Source organism: Aptenodytes patagonicus, chromosome 3 (genome assembly GCF_965638725.1).
Source record: "Aptenodytes patagonicus chromosome 3, bAptPat1.pri.cur, whole genome shotgun sequence".
Classification (NCBI taxonomy): Eukaryota; Metazoa; Chordata; class Aves; order Sphenisciformes; family Spheniscidae; genus Aptenodytes; species Aptenodytes patagonicus.
The window spans coordinates 122,568,889-122,583,350 of record NC_134951.1 but is presented as its reverse complement, the minus strand read 5'-3'; the positions used below and the strand labels follow the sequence as shown (position 1 = coordinate 122,583,350).

Sequence of the window (14,462 nt, the reverse complement as noted above, 5' to 3'; positions counted from 1 at the left end):
GCTCTGACTTTTCATTGGATGCATCCAACCTCACCTGTGACATACTCACCTCTCCCCTACAGTAGTTCCCCATCAGTGGTACATGCAGGCAATATAGCCGCAGCAGGGAAGGCCTAGGCACAAGAGAGAGGTCTTGGAGGATGAAGCTGCAGTGTGAGAAGACTTTCCTAGTGCTGGGAAGAAAAAGAGAGATGAGAATAGCTAAGCATGCTCGCTGCAGCTCACTTGAGGGAGCTCACCACTCCCTTCAAAAGCGCTAAGGAGTTCGCTGGGGCACAGGGGAGCGCTGCAATGTTCCTGCCCCAAGGGAAGGGAACTAGCTTAATATACCTTGCTGACTCCAGACAGCAGGCTGGGAAGTCTCAGGTGGCAGGGGAACAAAAGGTAGATTTGAAGGACTGAAAAAAACAAAAAAAGCAGTTTTGCACTTTACAAAGACATTAAAGATTCCAACCCCCACCCCTCAAATGTAGGTGTAGAGAATGGAGGAATGGACACAAATTTATCTCTTTGTTCCTGGAAGTAAATTACTGCTGTGGCTTAGGAGAAGTGGGACCTTGTCCTATGTCTATGATGATCTATTTAGTTTTGAATCTTGTAAACGTCAGCACATTTGCTCTATGCTCCTGGCAAAACCACACTGCCTCCTTCCTCCTGCAGGTATTTTGCTCCCTACAGAATATCAAGCAATTAATATCAGGTAACCGTACAGCAACCTGGGGGTCGGGACCCAAAGAAAATCCCCATGGGGACTGGAAGGGCATGGGTTTCTCTAGTCAGGGCCCATCCCACCACCCTCAGTGAGGGGGCAGCCCACAGTATCAGGCACCTCCATGGGGATGGGCTGAGGTCAAGCCAGGTAGTCAGCCTGCAGGTAAAGATCAACAGCATCCACAGTTGGATATGTCTGTGGCAGAGCTGGAGACCAGCACTCCTAAGCATAACTCAGGAAGGGATTGTAGGCCCAGGGCTGAGCTGAAATAGGGCCAATGGGCAGAGGTGTGGGTGGAGGCCCCAGGTGAGGCTGGTCAGGGCCATTAAAGTGGGCAGCAACAAAACTAACTTCCCTGAAAGACTTAGCAAAGGCAACCCCTCCCCTTGATCTACACTGATAAAGAGCATCTGGTAGGATCAGATAAGTAAATGTACTAATGCATGCAAATTATCAGATTGATAAAAAGAAAGGCAATGCCTACATTTAAAATTCCTTCTTCATAAACATTCTCTCTCACCACACTTCACTTTCATATGGTAAAACAGTTACTCAGCCTATGCATACATAATCCATAATATGATGCTTTTTTAGTTCTCCCTCATGTTTGCCACTTTTTGCTATAGTGGTCTGAAATAGTCACAGCCTGAGCTGTGTCCAGAGAAAGATCATCATTCAGGCAAAAATAATAAGGGAAAAAAAAACTCATTATAGATCTGACCTCTCATGTACTTGGGAAACTAATTGCAATCAATGTCTTCAGCTACACACAATTTACTACAACATGATATGTCTGGCCCGTAAGACGAGTAAAACTGGTCCCTGGCAATGGCCATTATTCTTCACACACAACTTTAAGTGATACTATCAGATTCCCCATGTGTAAGGCCTCTGTGATTTCATACTGAATTACATTTAAACTTACAGAAGTGGGAATTGCTGCAAGCAAAACTTTCAACAAGCAACAAAGTGCAGCAGTTTCAGCAGAATATAGCGAAAAATGAGAATTCTCTTGCAATGAGCAAAGAAGATAGGGAGAAATACACGTGGTCTTTTGTGGAGCCATACTGTTATGAGATACGTGTCTATATATAGTAGCTGCTTCCTCATCTGAAAACCTGTGCATACCACTTGATTGTCTGATAACTTCCAAGCTATTTTCAAGACCATTCATTGTAGACCTCAACAATGGCTGGAGGGATTCATTTTACCTAACTTTTGGTGGACTGCTTTTGAGGACCTTTAAAGTCAGCAAAGATCTTTGCAACGAATCGATGGAGTTCAGTGTATGATTTGTGATCAAATGTTGGCCCCCACTGTGGGATGAGTTGCTCCTGCAGCTTACTACTTGATTAGATGCAACTACTCTTTGATTAGGTGCCCTCTGACAATACAAGAGTCTTAGGTGACTCACCAAGCCCAAAAGATTCTTCTCATACATTAATGTTGATAATGCCGCTACCTCATCATACATAGGGAAATGTTGGGGTTTTTTAATAGCATTTGTTTCACTCTTGACTGTTCAGTGGGAGAAGCAATGACTGCGTTGTGTAACAACTTCCCTATAGGGGGGAGTCCCTGCTGCCCGTGACTGCTATTGAAGGTGCGATGTTACGAAACTCATCACATACACAGTTCTGAGAGGCAGGGATCATGCCCTGCCCTTATTTTTGTGTGTGGAAACCTGGCTGGCTGGACATATTATGAAGCCTATTCTTAGCTGGATACCTAATCAAGGCAAATACACTAGGTTGGGGGTTTTTTTTTGCAGAGGTTAAGTTTTCAGCAGAATGTATTCTTTTGCGTAATGTTCACAATAAAATTAATTCACTAACTAACTTGCATGCACAAAGAAATGCAGCTGGGTAATGCTATATCTTCCATTTGGCTTAGCAATACTACATTTTACCACTATGTCTACATCCCAGCTTTAGAAAAACAAAGAAAAGGTCAGGTCCAGCCCAACATGTAGCTGTGAAATTCTCCTAACAAAATCATTAACTCTGCATAATGTCCAATCAAACAAAAAATGTATTTGTGGCCCAAGTCCTGTGTTAGCCATAAGAATGTTGCAGTTTTAACAGCAAACAAGAACAAATGCAAAAGAATGGAAAGGATGCACAAACCTGCTCCTGGGTTAAAAGCGATCTCTAACTGTCAGATGGGAATGAGACCTGCAGAGTGTTGAATTATGGTACAACTTCCAGTTTCAAAGACCTTTCTCCTTGAAGAAATAGTACCAGCCATAGGTAAAGAGTAGTATTAGACTTAAAGAAATTAGATTCTGATCTGATACTGCAATTACAGTGGGATTTTTTTCTATTAAAATAAGAAGAGTGCAATAAAGTGATTAAAAAAATCCCAACAGAAACTCTGAACCAAATATTGATGTTGACTTCAGGGAGCAAGAAACTGACCCTCAGTCTAGGCATGGTGGCTCACAAAAACCTTTTGATGTCCAGGGAGAGAGAAGAGCCACAAAACCACGTCTTCGCTCTCCGCCCTCCCCTCCCTCTCAGGCAGCTCTGGCTCCTGCGTGCCGCTACGCAGATGCTTCAGCCCACCCCAGAGGGCTCGATCAGCCCGCGGGAGACGGCTCCCCGCGGTGAGGGGATCGGCAGGGGCATTTGGAGGGGGCTCCCCTCCGACGAGACCCCACTGCGCGCTGCCCGCCGGCGGAGGAGCCCTGCGGGGCGCTCCCTGCCCGCGCTGCTGTCCGCGCCCGTGGTGCTGAACGGCGGCAGCGCCCGCCTGGCCCGGCCCGGCCCGGCCCGGCCCGGCCCGGGCCCCCGCGCTCCCTCCGGGACGAATGGCGGGATTAAGGCTGCAGTAATGCGGGCCGGATTAACTCCCTGGAAACCGGCTGCAATCTGAGCAGCTGCAAATGTCCCCCAACCCGGGAGATGGGGCGGAGGCGGGGAACGACATCCGCCGCCCAGATGTTGCGCCGCGATTAGGGAAGGGAAAAAACAAATCTATCATCCGCTGCTTTTGGGAAGGGCTGGGCTGGCTGGGATCCGGCAGCCCCTCCTCTTCCTCCTCCCTCCTCCTCTTCCTCTCCCTCGCAGCCTCGCTCTCCTCTCCCGGCCAGCCGCCTTCCGCGGAGGGGGCGAGACGAGCGCAGAGCCCGCAGCCCCCCCCCGGCGACAAGCCATGGGCGACATCCCCGGCCTCGTGAAAATCAGCGTCTCCCTCAAAATCCAGCCCAACGACGGGGCGGTGTATTTCAAAGTGGACGGGCAGCGCTTCGGCCAGAACCGCACCATCAAGCTGCTGACCGGGGCCAAGTACAAGATCGAGGTGGCCCTCCAGCCCGGCACCATCCAGGCCACGTAAGTGCAGCCTACCTGCTCGGGGCGGCTCCCCCGGCCCTCCGTTCCCCGATGCTTTATTTTTAGAGGTTTAATATTTTTTCCTGGCAGGCTGACAGCACGGGGTTTCTGTGATTTCTCCCTCCCTGCCTTTTTCCTTTGGTGGCCCCGCTCCTAGGTCCCTGGCCAGCTGTTCCCAGTGCTTTGCCCGGCTGGCTCAGGAGAGAGGCTGCATTTTGGAGTCACTTCCTTCCCTCTCCTTCCCCACCTTCTCCCGGAGCTCTTTCAAGCCCAGCTCCTTTTCTCCCTCCATCCCCGCAGTTTGCCCTGGAGGCAGAGAGAAGAGGCCCCTCTGGCCCCGCATGTCAGGGATGCACCATGCCCAAGCCTCGCTGCAGCATGGCAAAGCAGAGACTGGGACGAGGGAGGATGCAGATGGGGAGCCGGCTCTGGGTGGAGAGACAGTCCTGGAGAAGGACTAACCTCTCCCCAGCTACTCGAGATCAGATCCCTTCTGCCTTTCCTTTCTACACCTTCCCTGGGTGACTGCAGAGCCCTGACATTTTTCAGGAGCCTCAGTGAGTCAGCAGCACTTGCAGGTCTGCTAAAATCCATGAAGCATCCCCCAGCACAGAGGTGCCAGCCCACATGCTGGCTCCAAGCTCCTAGGGAAGGGGACCTGCAGGGCTGCTGAAAGGCTGGATCCTGTCTCTTTGCAGGACAATGGGCATCGGGGGTGTCAATGTCCCACTGGAAGAGAAATCGAGGGATGCACAGGTGGCCTCTTACACAGGTATCTACGACACAGAAGGGGTGCCCCCTACCAAGAGCGGGGAGAGACAGCCCATCCAGGTCAACATGCAGGTACGCGGTTCTCCAAGCCGGGCGTGGGAAGACAAGGGAGGGCAACAGGAAGTTGACTCCCAGAGAGGGAGTTGTGGAGGTGAAATATTCCAGGGCAAAGTCTGATCACAGCTGCTGCGCTCCTCTCTGCTTTGCATCAATAAGACCGCTGGTCAGAGCGTAGCTGGAAAACACAAGCCCTGCTTCCCAAGGGGAAGCCAAGAGGGCAGCAAGGGCCAGGAAGCAGCAGGGGGATTTCTAGAGATTCGCATAGCCCTTTGGGGTGCTGCAGGAGAAACAAACAGGAGCTGAACTTCTCACCTTTTCTGCAGGGCATATTATAGACTTCAGGCAACTCCCACCAAGGACCCCGGCTAGGAATCCAGTCCCAAGCCCTTGGCATACCAGGACCCTCCTTTTGCCTGCCAGCACTGCCAGGTTTTTTGGAGCACAGCATGCCCCAAGCACAAGGGGTGACTATTCTCCCCTTCCACCTGTCATCTGCAGGATGCCTGAGGACTTGCCAGAGGCTGAAAGCATGTGTGAGAACACACCTCCCTCCCCCCCCCCCCCCGCAAAGACTGTCTTCTCCCTTTCTTTCCTCATATGCTTCCATCATCACATTATGTCTGCATCCACAAACCTAAGTTCTTATTCAAGTGGCTCCTCACCCCAACCTTAAAGAGAAGCTCCAAGGGCCAGAATCGGTATATGCCATGGCCCCAAAGTGAGATGACAAAAGCTCAAGCCCATAAGGCAGCAGAGCTGACAGAAGACAGGAAGAGCAGCAGGCAGATTTCCACAGCACTCTTTGGGTGGTGTGCTCAGGGTGCAGAGGGAGATTTGTTTTGTTCTGGCTTTGGTTTGGTTGTTTGGGGTTTTTTCCCCTCTCCTGATTACAGTTGTGAGGGATTCCTGCTGTTTATTCTACGCCTCCTGTACGAAAAAGGGGAAATGGGGCAGTAAGCCATTTTCATCTGAAGCTCTCTTAAGGGTCTGTTCCAACTTATACAAGTTTAGGACCTTGCCAAGCCCACCAGATTTCAGCTTTTTCTCACACTTGCTCACTGCACTCAGGATTTCATCTTCATCTTCATTATTTTTTTCTGGAATCATCATTTAGCATGGCAATCCCCTACCGAATAAGAACTGTAACATCTCCATTTGGAGTTTCTAATAATTACAGCATGTGTAACAATTTTGGAGCCCCACCATCACATTAACCTAAGATTATGGAGTGGTAACTGTTAATAAGACTACCCTGAAGTATTTGTCCACATTACTCACTTTTCTGTACAGTCGCCTCCTTTTAACACCTAGGAAAACCAAATCCCCAGTATGACTTCTCAACCAGCAGAACAGGGCTGCTGGATGCTGCCATTGAGTATTGCAGTTATATTTCACAATGTGCTTATACCAGGAGGCGAAAGGGCAATGCTCCCCAAAAAACCGCAGCTGCTCTGACTAAGGCATCCCTATTTTGATAGCCACCTTTACCCTTAAGTGTAGCACTGGAAGTTTAGCTTTTCTTATGGAGAAAATCAAGTCAAATAAATCACAAATGAAGTAATTCCAAGAAATGCAAAAAGGTTCTGATTTTCAGACACAAGCTCTGAGCTGGTTTGTTGCAGCATCAGAATGAGTAGCCACAATATTTGTCCAAACAATAGTTTTTACAAATCAAATGCTGGGATATTAACCATGAAGCTAGTAAGATTTGCAAGTGTTAAGCAGGTCCTCAACCCCTTTTAGGATTTGATCTTGATAGATTGGTTCTTCAGTACAGACTTAGATGTCCACAACTGATACTTCTAATTATTAAATATAGGCAACTCAACAGGGATTTACACACTTAACTCATCATTTAGCTGCTTAGCTAGACAGAGCCATAACAAATTTAGGGAACCAGCCTCAGACACCGCAGCTTGAAAACTGCTTCTAATACCTACTTCCTGAATCTTCAAAACCGGGCTTACTGCATACAGCTTTAAATTTTCCTATTTCTTCAACTATGAGGAACTTCAGCCTCCACTTCCTTTTCTATAACAGGCAGAATCCTGATGCATCCTACGGAGATAAGGACACTATTTAAGGCATAAAATATGAACTCACATTAGAAACAGACCATGAGGTCAGTCCTGCAGTTAAAAACTGGTCTGATGCTGCCAATTTAATGCCTAAAAGCCAGAAAGCCCGTAAGAATTTATTTCCCATCTGCTTTAAAACATTAAACAAAAAATTCTTTGTGCTCCTACTTCAACTGGCTCGTAGACGTCTTACCTGTTACAGCCATAGTTTATACATGTAAAAAGAGCTGCAGATGTCATCTATCTGGACCTCTGTAAGGCCTTTGACACAGTCCCCCACAACATCCTTCTCTCTAAACTGGAGAAGTATGGATTTGATAAGTGGACTGTCCAGTGGGTGAGGAATTGGTTAGATGGTCGTATCCAGAGGGTAGTGGTCAACGGCTCAATGTCCAGATGGAGGTTGGTGACGAGGGGCGTCCCGCAGGGGTCCGGATTGGGACCGGTACTGTTTAATATCTTCATCAATGACATAGACAGTGGGACCGAGTGCACCCTCAGCAAGTTTGCAGATGACACCAAGCTGAGTGGTGTGGTCGACACACCAGAGGGATGGGACGCCATCCAGAGTGACCTGGACAAGCTCGAGAAGCAGGCCTGTGTGAACCTCATGAGGTTTAACAAGGCCAAGTGCAAGGTCCTGCACCTGGGTTGGGGCAACCCCCGGTATCAAGACAGGCTGGGGGATGAAGGGACTGAGAGCAGCCCTGCCCAGAAGGACTTGGGGGTACTGGTGGATGAAAAGCTGGACATGAGCCAGCAATGGGCGCTCACAGCCCAGAAGGCAAATCGTATCCTGGGCTGCATCAAAAGAAGCGTGGCCAGCAGGTCGAGGGAGGCGATTCTGCCCCTCTACTCTGCTCTGGTGAGACCCCACCTGGAGTACTGCCTCCAGCTCTGGAGCCCTCAGCATAAGAAAGACACGGACCTGTTGGAGCGGGTCCAGAAGAGGGCCACGAAAATGATCAGGGGGATGGAACACCTCTCCTATGAAGAAAGGCTGAGAGAGTTGGGGTTGTTCAGCCTAGAGAACAGAGGGCTTCGGGCAGACCTTATTGCAGCCTATATCAGTACTTAAAGGGGGCTTATAAAAAAGATGGTGGCAAACTTTTTAGCAGGGCCCGTTGTGACAGGACAAGGGGGAATGGCTTTACACTAAAGGGGGGTAGATTAAGACTAGATATAAGGAAGAAATTTTTTATGCTGAGGGTGGTGAAGCACTGGAACAGGTTGCCCTGAGAGGTGGTGGATGCCCCACCCCTGGAAACATTCAAGGTGAGGCTGGACAGGGCTCTGAGCAACCTGACCTAGTTGAAGATGTCCCTGCCCACGGCAGGGGGGTTGGACTAGATGACCTTTAGAGGTCCCCTCCAACCCAAACTGTTCTATGATTCTATAAAACAATCCCGTTTCCGAATTCTAGAATCTGAGGATGCATTTGTTACCTGAATGCTCAAGTATGCACACTATCCAGAAACTGCTGAACTGACTCGCAAATGGTGTAAACTAAGTTAGAAACCTCTCTTTGGATCTCATTTTGTTCTTGGTCAGACTAGATTAAGATTGAATAAAGCCAGACCTCCATTCCCATAATAAATAGCCATCAAATCATCCTAGGATGCAAATTCAGAGGGAGTGGTTAAATAACTATTCACACCTATAGCGCTGGATGACAGAGAATAGCAGACAGGGAAATAGGCTTCTAAGCCTGACCTACAAAGAGTGGGGCCATCCCTCCTGCCTGGGGAAGCCCGTATACAGGCCCAGTGGAGGAGCCAGGATTCATCTGCAGGAGCCACGGAAATTCAGGGGAGCTCCGAGGATGCAGAATGCTCATTACGCCACAGAGCTGCTGCATCTGCTAAGTACTGGGCTGAGGGGGAGGCACATGGTAGTAGAAAAGCTCTGCAATTAATTCTTTCCTTCTGGAAATCCACAGCAGTCAAACTACTCAGGGCAGCTCAGCAAACTGGGTCACTGGAGGAAGACAGAATTTGTTTTCTTCCTTTATCTTGTTGAAATTCAGATCCTCCATACATTAATGAAATGAAATGCTGCTCTTGTATCATATCACCTTCTACAAATGCTATTAGAAATGCCTTTTCTTCCTCAGTTTCCAGACTGGGGGTGGCTGATGCTCCTCTCTGACAATTTCTCTGTGTGGATTGTGCACAGTAATATCCAATGTGCTTAACCTGTACTATCTTGCATTATGAGTGTTTCAGGATTATTATCAGAGATGATTAATAAAAAAATCCTTAATTAAGGTTTTAGTTGCTGTGATAGATAAAATAGCCTGTACATCTGATTCTCTTTGTCAAAGGAAGCGGCAGAAATATTTCAGCTACTCCTTTAAGGTAACACTTGCAACTGGAGCCAAATAAAAACCTTCCACTAACAGCACACAGCAATTCCTGCTGTTGTCAAGGCTAAATTTAAGTTACCACAGTGCGCTGGGGGAAGGTTTAAAGCAATGTCCATTACTCGGTAGCAGCTTACAAACCACATCTTGAATTAAAAAAAACCCAAGCAAACATGTCCTTCTGAGAAAACGGGATACAGAAAGCTCTGCTTGCAACTCAGGAAAAGTCACTGTGTAAAAGGGCTTTCATACTGACTTTGCAAATGTGATTGTAATAGGCAGATGATCAAAGGTCAGCTCCTAGGCACATGATGGAAATGGAAAATAGTCAAGTACAGAAGCTGTCATTAAAGTGAGTGATGGAAATATTTAAAAGGAAAAAATGTTGAAGAACAGAGTGTTGTTCAGTGGCACTGAATCCCCTATCTAGTATCTTCTAACAACATAGCACAATCAACAAACATACTTCTGGGACCAACAACAATGTGTATAGGCTTCACACCCACACTTTGGACTCTTTGCAAGGTCTCAAAGCACAGGAACTCAAATTTTACATCACCATCATAACTGAAGTCATGATCTACCCTTGGTGAGCCTCATTCATATGGTTTTTCTGATGTTGCAAGGGTATCTAGCAATGGCTTCAAAAAAGTGAGAGATTTTATTTTGCAGAACTTAGTATAGCCATAGTCTCATTCACTTCGAAGTTGCAAGCACAATCAGACAACTTGTAGTCAATGTCTCACCACCCCTTCACTGTATCAAACACTTATCAGCTATCATGTGCTGATTATCTCCTTCCTAGCCTCTATTACTCATATCTAAGTTTGAAAAGCTGCACTATCACAGTACAACTAGCAATTACAGAAATGCGCAAAGGAGAACTTCTTTTGCTTAAGTTTCACGTAAAATGCGGAACAGAATCCCAGGGAAGTAGTAAGTGGTCTAATAGCAGCATGTCTCAATCAAGACACTGCAAACACAAGGCCACAAAATACAGGGACATTAAATATTTCAGATTGAGCAAAAGAAGGAACCTTCCCAGTCGTAACTGCAGGCTCTAGGTATGGTATAAAGGTGAAGCGATGGCCCGTATCACTACGGATCACTGCTACATGATATGTATATACAAGCTACTTTGGGATCATCATGCCAACTACTGCTGTGTCATCTTAAGAAGGATTATAGCTTTGCTCTTGCTGTTAGTAACATTTATCCATATGGGAACTTGAATATTTTTACTCCCTTGCCTTTCCCAGATATAAGTGCAAGAGGACAGTACATGGAGAATCTGATCCTTCACGTTTTATGCATGCCTAAGCATAAAAGACTTTATGACTGCTAGAGCAGGCTTTACAGATCTTTGATTTATTGACTTGAGGAACAATAACCCTTATATCAGCTGTTTTACATTCCGCAGTTTCGTAAGAGTGTTGTTTTTCATTAATAGAGAGAAACCAACAAAATAATCAGCTCATTAACACTGATATTCCCTCTTCCTTGCAGTTTAACGACATTGGCGTTTTTGAAACAGTCTGGCAAGTCAAATTCTACAACTACCACAAACGGGATCATTGCCAATGGGGAAACAGTTTTGGTAGTATTGAGTATGAATGCAAACCAAATGAAACGCGCAGTCTTATGTGGATCAATAAAGAGACCTTCCACTGAAGAGATGTGAAACCAATACTGCTGGACAACCTCCCTAAAAAAAAATCTACCTTTTTAAACCAGCAAGAAGCCTTAACAAAGGCATACTGTAACATTGCTTTGTTCCATAAGGTTCCAACAACTATGTTGTATATACAGGTGGTGCCACTAAAATCTTTGCCTATTACTGTATTTTAAGTTTACCATGGCATCTGCAACATTCTTTATCTGTCACCCTGAGAATACTGTAAAGTTCATGATAAAGAGTATTTGATAGCTGGGTAGAAAGTCATACCATCATAATACCGTCATAAGTATTTGGATTATGCCCACTAAACGGTTCCACTAGACGTAACAACTTTTGTGAAGTGTTTTGCTTTATTGCTTAGACTTTGGATGCAACATCACATCAGTGATTTCTGTATTTATATTTGTGTTTGCTCCTAAATCGGTGTGCTCCTTCAAACATTTTGTCAAACGTCATCCCAGTGGACAGCAAAAAGTGCAAAGTATGGGTATTTGTAGGTTTAGCTAAATGGCAGCTACTGCACTGTTGATATTGTGCTTTCATACCAGGGGATTTAGAAACTCACTCTCCCTTTTGTTAAGTCCTGTAAGATATTCTGTGAAGTTTGCTAATTTACCAAATCTCTCAAAATAGGATTCTTTGTTGTTAAGTTTCCCAGTCTCTGAAATAGCTTTAGGAAATGGTATAAAATGTGCTAACCTAAATGAAAGAAAAGCAATAAATCAGTTGTGATATCAAAGACATCTAACAACACGGCTAATATGTATCTTAAGATCATCTAGTATTCTTGAAAGATATAGCAGCCATACTTAATTTAGTTCTTAGAGTAAGAGCTCTGATAGTAACCTCCATTTTTGTTTTAATGACACATTGCTCAAATCAGTAAAATCCTACAAATCAATTTTTTTCAACCCTGACCACTGTATTGTACCAAAATCAACAGGATTTCTGACCAACAAACACTCAGCAGTGCGAAGAGAGTACATATCCCAGTACATGCTTATACATGCATTGCATTCTTTCAAATAAAGATAAGCATGTAAGCATTTGCATGGTTATGACTAAAGGTGCTACATAAACACTAGATCAGTGTTTAACACATACAGACAACAAAAAACAAGCATATCTTTTCTTTCAGTAAATAAAGCAGGGAAACAACTACACTGTCCCATCCCCAACTTGGGCTGAAGTAAGCTGTCAGTTCTTGCATATCTGTTATTCCTTTTGTGAATAATTTGTAAATTGTGTATGTAAATGGTAACCATGACTTTTGATCTTTGTAATAAAGGACTTAAACAATTTCTTCTCTAGTATGACCATCTAAATGAATTGAAAATACTGTATCAAAAAAGGCAGTGGTTTTAGACAGTCAGACAGCAGAGGGTGCATAGTCAGTGCTTTCTGAGAACCCAGTCCAAAGTACCTCATGTTCTTTACCCAAAGCTACTGTTTCTAGGAAATACAGATCCAATGTGCTAGAATGCAGACAGTCAATGTGATAACACTCAGTAGACCTTATTGATAAAATTCAACTGCATTTTGTTGCACTAACATAGTGTGGAAAGTAGAGATTTAGGGCAGAAGTGAAATACCAAAGAAATATTGTCTTCCATTGAATTATTAATCAAAAAGCTTGACTGTTTGCAGATTTCTACAGACAAGTAGCACTGATGTAATACACCACTGAACAGTGAGCTAGCCAGCTGCCTCTCTACTCTGAGGCAATATTACATAGGCAAATTTCACCGCTATGAAATGCTAGAAATAATCTTCTGCATTAACTTCTTTCCTAGACTACAGAAAGAATTCTTCAAAATGAAGAAACAGAACTGAGCAAATTCAAATGAAATCTGTACTTCAGACAGAAGTGTTATTGCCAGCATTTTAGCAGAAGTTTCCAGATAACAGGCTTCAATGATACCAAACTTCCAGCTGTCAATCAATTCTATCTCTGCACTACCAGAAAGTGATTTTATTCTGCAACAATTAGCATACTTTGGTTTATGTTGTTTGTACATATGAACTGAAAGTACATCAGCAAGAAATATGTATGATACATAAATTAACAGCATAATTCACCACATAAATTGTGGTGAATGGAGTTAAATCCAGTTGGCGGCTGGTCACGAGCGGTGTTCCCCAGGGCTCAGTTTTGGGGCCGGTCTTGTTCAATATCTTTATCGATGATCTGGATGAGGGGATTGAGTGCACCCTCAGTCAGTTTGCAGACGACACCAAGTTGGGCGGGAGCATTGATCTGCTCAAGGGTAGGAAGGCTCTGCAGAGGGACCTGGACAGGCTGGATCGATGGGCCGAGGCCAATTGTATGAGGTTCAACAAGGCCAAGTGCCGGGTCCTGCACTTCGGCCACAACAACCCCATGCAGCACTACAGGCTTGGGGAAGAGCAGCTGGAAAGCTGCCTGTTGGAAAAGGACCTGGGGGTTTTGGTCGACAGCCGACTGAACATGAGCCAGCAGCATGTTCAGGCAGCCAAGAAGGCCAATGGCATCCTGGCCTGTATCAGAAATAGTGTGGCCAGCAGGAGTAGGGAAGTGATCGTGCCCCTGTACTCGGCCCTGGTAAGGCCGCACCTCGAATACTGTGTTCAGTTTTGGGCCCCTCACTACAAGAAGGACATTGAGGTGCTGGAGCGTGTCCAGAGAAGGGCAACGAAGCTGGTGAGGGGTCTGGAGAACAAATCTTATGAGGAGCGGCTGAGGGAACTGGGGTTGTTTAGCCTGGAGGAAAGGAGGCTGAGGGGAGACCTTGTTGCTCTCTACAACTCCCTGAAAGGAGGTTGTAGCGAGGTGGGTGTCGGTCTCTTCTCCCAAGTAACTAGCGATAGGACGAGAGGAAACGGCCTCAAGTTGTGCCAGGGAGGTTTAGATTGGACATGAGGAAAAATGTCTTTACTGAAAGAGTGGTTAAACATTGGAACAGGCTGCCCAGGGCAGTGGTTGAGTCCCCATCCCTGGAGGTATTTAAAAGACATGTAGATGCGGCACTTAGGGACATGGTTTAGTGGACATGGTGGTGTTGGATTGACGGTTGGACTCAATGATCTTAGAGGTCTTTTCCAACCTTAATGATTCTATGAACAGAGAAACTTCTGTTCTAGTAAAATTAAAATGTGTAAGACAGTCCTTCACTTTGAGTTTGGCTTCTGTGAAATCCTTGGCCCATGATGCCCTAGCCCTCCAGCATTTAAGAAATGTTACAATGAATAAATCCAGCCTGTCCTGGCATAGGAGGGCTATTATTCTCAGCTAGCTGGAAGCACACCTTTCCCAAGGTAAATACTCACATTCATACTAATGTCAAATAGGACAGCAATTTTCTCACGTCCTAGCAAGCCCTGTAGCAATTCAGCTGAAATTCAGTTCAGAGGGTGGTCAAGAAAGAGCCTGCAGATGGAGTGAGTTGCTTGTAAAAGGTAGGAGAGAACAGCCAGACCAACTACGTCTTAC

The 14,462-nt window shown here is 45.7% G+C and overlaps 2 protein-coding genes across 5 annotated transcripts in view; one reads left to right on the top strand and one right to left on the bottom strand.

Moving 5' to 3' along the window:
• Positions 1–14,462, bottom strand: part of PLEK (pleckstrin) — a 63,269-nt gene that overhangs the window by 24,051 nt on the left and 24,756 nt on the right. For 3 of the 4 annotated variants that reach the window (XM_076335036.1, XM_076335037.1, XM_076335038.1), the window contains 2 exons: positions 331–398; positions 50–173 (listed from right to left, as the gene is read on the bottom strand). The gene's annotated coding sequence lies outside the window, so the exon portion shown is untranslated. Of the gene's footprint in view, positions 1–49; positions 174–330; positions 399–2,838; positions 2,887–14,462 lie in introns of those variants that run through there. The other variant, XM_076335039.1, reaches the window with a different exon arrangement.
• CNRIP1 (cannabinoid receptor interacting protein 1) lies at positions 3,302–12,296 on the top strand. The gene is made up of 4 exons (XM_076335034.1): positions 3,302–3,317; positions 3,781–4,044; positions 4,743–4,887; positions 10,822–12,296. Exons 2-4 carry the CDS (start codon positions 3,866–3,868, stop codon positions 10,984–10,986), a joined length of 489 nt encoding a protein of 162 aa, XP_076191149.1. The 5' UTR covers positions 3,302–3,317; positions 3,781–3,865; the 3' UTR covers positions 10,987–12,296.